At 45.1% G+C, this 4,433-nt stretch overlaps 1 protein-coding gene across 2 annotated transcripts in view; it reads left to right on the top strand.

Moving 5' to 3' along the window:
* Positions 1-536, top strand: part of Pdcd2l (programmed cell death 2 like) — a 12,788-nt gene extending 12,252 nt beyond the window's left edge. Inside the window, exon 7 of one of the 2 annotated variants that reach the window (XM_031386166.1) lies at positions 207-536. In XM_031386166.1, coding sequence (XP_031242026.1) covers positions 207-337 — 131 coding nt within the window. In that variant the 3' untranslated portion in view covers positions 338-536. Of the gene's footprint in view, positions 1-57 lie in introns of both variants that reach the window. The other variant, XM_031386167.1, reaches the window with a different exon arrangement.
* Positions 537-4,433: the final 3,897 nt, after the last annotated feature.

The raw sequence follows: 4,433 nt of genomic DNA, 5'->3' as shown, positions 1-4,433 counted from the left end.
TTACATATACATATACAAACAGATATAGATATAGTTACCTCTTTTGTTTTGTTTTAGGAGGCAGGGGCATGGGATAGCCTGGCCAGCTTGAACTGGCTGTGTAGTCAGGAGTCACCTTGAACTTCTGAGGCTCCAGTGGTCACCTCATTATGAATGCTCCTTTTAACAATCTCCTTGTGGAATCTAGAGCAAGTGATGTCTTTCAGGTCTTACTGTGGAATTTGGAACAATTCTCGTTTACACGTGTAAGCAGAGTTGCTGGCCTCCAAATCAACAGATGCCCATGGAAGAATTCTGTGTTATACAAGAAGACCCATATGAATTTTTATTTAAGTAGAATACTTTGTCTTATTTATACAAATTAAAACAAACTTTCGTATTCAAATATATGTATGCTTACCTTATTTTAGCATCTATCTCCCTTCCCTTGAGGCAGGGTCTCATTATGTGTACCCTTAGCTGGACTTGAACTTGTGGCATTCCTCCTGCCTCAGACTTAGCATATAAAACTAATTACTGTTTATTGTTTGGTTTATTGTTCGTTTTCTTTTTTGTTTCGTCTTGTTTGAGACATCTCTGTGCATAGCCCAGGTTGGTTTGGAATTCAACAATCCTCCTGCTTCAGCTTCCCAAGTGCTGGGATCACAGGTGAAGGCCACCATGCCTAACTTTAACTGTTACCATTACTTTTTGTTTGGAGACAGGGTTTCTCTGGGTAGCCTTGGCTATCCTGGAACTCACTCTGTAGACCAGGCTGGCCTCGAACTTAAAGAGATCCACCTGCCTCTGTCTTCTGAGTACTGGGATTAAAGGCCTGTGCCACCACCACCCAGCTATTTTTTTTTTTAAGATTTATTTATTGTTATATATAAGTACACTGTAGGTGTCTTCAGACTCACCAGAAGAGGGCATCAGATTTCATTACGGATGGTTGTGAACCACCATGTGGTTGCTGGGATTTGAACTCAGGACTTTCAGAAGAGCAGTGAGTGCTCTTACCTGCTGAGCCATCTCACTAGCCCAGAGAGCCACCCAGCTATTAACTGTTAATTTTAATATTGTTCTTTATTTGGGAGACCGAGCTGGGTGGGTCTTGAACCACTACCTCCTGTACAGGATCATGATTGTCTGCACAGTAGTAATTACAAAATGGTTGATCTTGGCCAGAAGGCCAGTGTTTCCATCCAGCAGACGGTCCAGTGGGCATTCTGTCTCCAGTTCCGTAGTCGGTATCTTCCCATCCCCCCACCTGTATACCCCACTGCACCCTTTCTCAGTCCTCCAAAGCATCCTGCCCTAAGACCCTGGCTGCTTAGACCTGCCCTGTGCTCCCCCACTCAGCAGTCTGCTCCTGCAGCATCCCAGGAGGGATCTCAGACACTGACTCTCCCCTTCCTGCCTTCAGTTTCTATGTTACTAACCCTTCGCAGCCCTTGACGGCATCTTGACAGCAGTATGGGAACACTCCTAGTAATCATATTCCAGCATGCTCTTGACCCTGTGCAAAGAGAGTGAGCCCTCAAGAGCATGGGCATGGTCATGTGCACAATGTAACTAGTGAGAGCTCTTTCTGAGGGAAAGCGGCTATACATAAACTGAAGGTTCTGGTCAGTGAGGCTCCAGCGGGGGTTTGGCTGAGTATAGCACAGTAGAGAGAGCGGTTCGTTCCTCTTTCTCTGTCATGCCAGGAAGTGTCCATGTCCTGCCCCACACTCCCCCCACCACACCTGTGCTATCGACAGCGACTGCCTCAGCCTGCTAGACCAGTTCCTCCAACTGGAACAGAAAGTGACTAAGCACAAGCAGAGCTGCATGTGGTACTTGGAGGTTATTCAGATGGCCAGGGAGATCCCCCCTCTGCTCGAGACCGTCAGAAGGGTTGATACAGGTGTCTAGCTGCTTTGGGAGGTTGCTCAGTGTAGAGTTTGGCAAGGACCTGGCCTTAATCCCTAACACTCCAAAAAAAAAAAAAAAAGACAGCTTTTCAGATCATTATGGGTTGTATTGCTTATTCCTTTTTAGACAGGGTTTTGTACTGTCCCCGCTGACCTCCAGACTTCTGCACAGCTTGATGATCTTGAACTTCTAATTTTACTTCCACTTCCCAAAGTTACAGCAGCATACTGTCATGCTTGATTTATGGGGTATTGGTAATCAAACCCAGGGCCTTATGCTAGGCAAGCACTCTACCAACTAACCTACAACCTTAGACTCCTTTTTAATTTCTTGAGACAGTCCCAGGCTGGCCTCATACTAACCCATTGTTTCTCTGCCTCTGTTTTACTTTGAGGTGAATGTAGGTTGCTGACTGAACATTGGTGTGTGTGTATCTGTCTGTCTGCACATTTGTGTGTCTGTAAGTGTAGATGTACACAGGGGTCAGAAGAGGCCACTGGTGATGACCTCCTGTCTGATTCCCCATCTTATTTGATGCACACAATCTCTCCCAGAACCCGGAAGCTCATGTAGTTTTGCTAGTCTGGCAACCAGTAAGCCCCAATGATCTCCTAGTTTGTGCCCTTATCAGAGCTATGGGCTTTCATAGACCACACCCAGCTTGTTATGTGGGTACTATGATGCTTGCTTACACAGAAAGAGTTCCTGCACTCTGGCCATCTCTCCATCCCTGATCAAGCACCCTTGAGTTTGGTTATATATGCTAGTATTTGGTCTTAGGTAAACCATACAGTTGGATAGGCGTTTTCTACAATCCTACAAGAACACATGCATGACACGTGAAGAAAGCAAGATACAAGAAAACAAGCCTACTATAAACTCATTTATGTGTATAACACTGTGTGTGAGGCCGCAGGTTGCAGATCTAGCAATGTCAAAAAAGGAAGACACACACTCTGTGCTCTGTTAAAAACTTAGGGATAGGGGCTGGAGACATGGCTCAATGGTTAAGAGCACTAGACTGCTCTTTTGGAGGTCCTGAGTTCAAATCCCAGCAACCACATGGTCACTCACAACCATCTGTAATGAGATCAGATGCCGCCTTCTGGTGTGTCTGAAGACAGCTACAGTGTGTACTTACATATAATAAATAAATCTTAAAAAAAAAAAAACAACTCAGGGATAGACATAGTAGGGCAGGGTGGTTCTGTTGGGGAGAAGCCTACAGCTATTAACTTCCATTTAGCAGCCCAAGTGCCTATTAGAATTTAATATGTAAAATAAACTACTTTTAAAAAACAAGCAGAAGAACTTAATATGCAGGGCAAACATGTTGGGCATTGGTTCTAATGCTTTGATTTAATTGGGAATTTGTGTGTCCAAACATTGAAGGTCCTTGTCCTCAATTGGGTTTTGATTGATCAATGAAGATGCCAGTGGCCAATGGCTGTACAAAGGAAGATGGGGCTGGACCCTTAGATTTGCATGGTCTAGGATGAGAGAAAGGGAATGTGGTGGGGTGGGATGGAAGGGAGGGAGGAGGAGACAGAATCCCCAGGTTTCAGAGGGAGACCGATCAGATTTGGAACTGCAGAAGGAAAATTATTCAAAATGTGAGAAGGAATGCGGCTCATGGAAGGGCTGCCCAGAAGTGTCTTGGGCAGCAAAGACTAGGGGACCACCTAGAAGGAACAGGGCGGACAGCAAAGATAGATCATAGATTTAGAGAATGTTGAGTCAGGGGTACCGGAAATCTATATATTAGGAAATCTATGATAGCTAGGCAGAGGATTAGAACTGCCCAGTCTTTGAATGCTCTAAGGCATTTCAAATATCATTATGTGTGTGTGTATCTTTCATTTGCTGATCCAAATAGCTCCTGGGTGACTAGCTGCCTGCATGTGTGACCTGCCAGGAGCCAAAGTGGTGTAGCAAAACTCACCACTACAGATGGCCCCAACACCATAGGTGAGAACCCACTTTAAAAAAAAAAATCTAGGCTGGGCGGTGGTGGCGCACACCTTTAATCCCAGCACTTGGGAGGCAGAGGCAGGCGGATCTACAGCCTGGTCTACAGAGTGAGTTCCAGAACAGCCAGGGCTATACAGAGAAACCTTGTCTCAAAAAACCAAAAAAAAAAAATCAAAGTCTAGGAGGGGGAGAACTGGATTTTCAGGGAGTGGAGGCGAGTCATGGGGTTCCTGCACAAGCCTTGGAACTAGAACAAAGAGACACAGCCACTACCAGAAAAAGCCTCAGCTCAGAGATGCTGGGAGTCCCTGCTGTGCAAAGAGGCTGCTGCCTCCAATCACCAGGTAAAGGATAGAGATTTATAAATTTGATTTTTTTGTTGTTGTTGTTTTTTTTTTGTTTTTTGAGACAGGGTTTCTCTGTGTAGCCCTGGCTGTCCTGGAACTCACTCTGTAGACCAGGCTGGCCTGGAACTCAGAAATCCACCTGCCTTTGTGCTAGGATTAAAGTTGTGTGCCACCACTGCTTGGCTTTGTTTTTTTTTGTTTGTTTGTTTTGTTTTGTTT

The sequence above is a fragment of the Mastomys coucha genome, unplaced genomic scaffold (assembly GCF_008632895.1).
Source record: "Mastomys coucha isolate ucsf_1 unplaced genomic scaffold, UCSF_Mcou_1 pScaffold21, whole genome shotgun sequence".
Classification (NCBI taxonomy): Eukaryota; Metazoa; Chordata; class Mammalia; order Rodentia; family Muridae; genus Mastomys; species Mastomys coucha.
The sequence above is the reverse complement of the archived record's forward strand: the minus strand, read 5'-3'. Positions and strand labels throughout refer to the sequence as shown.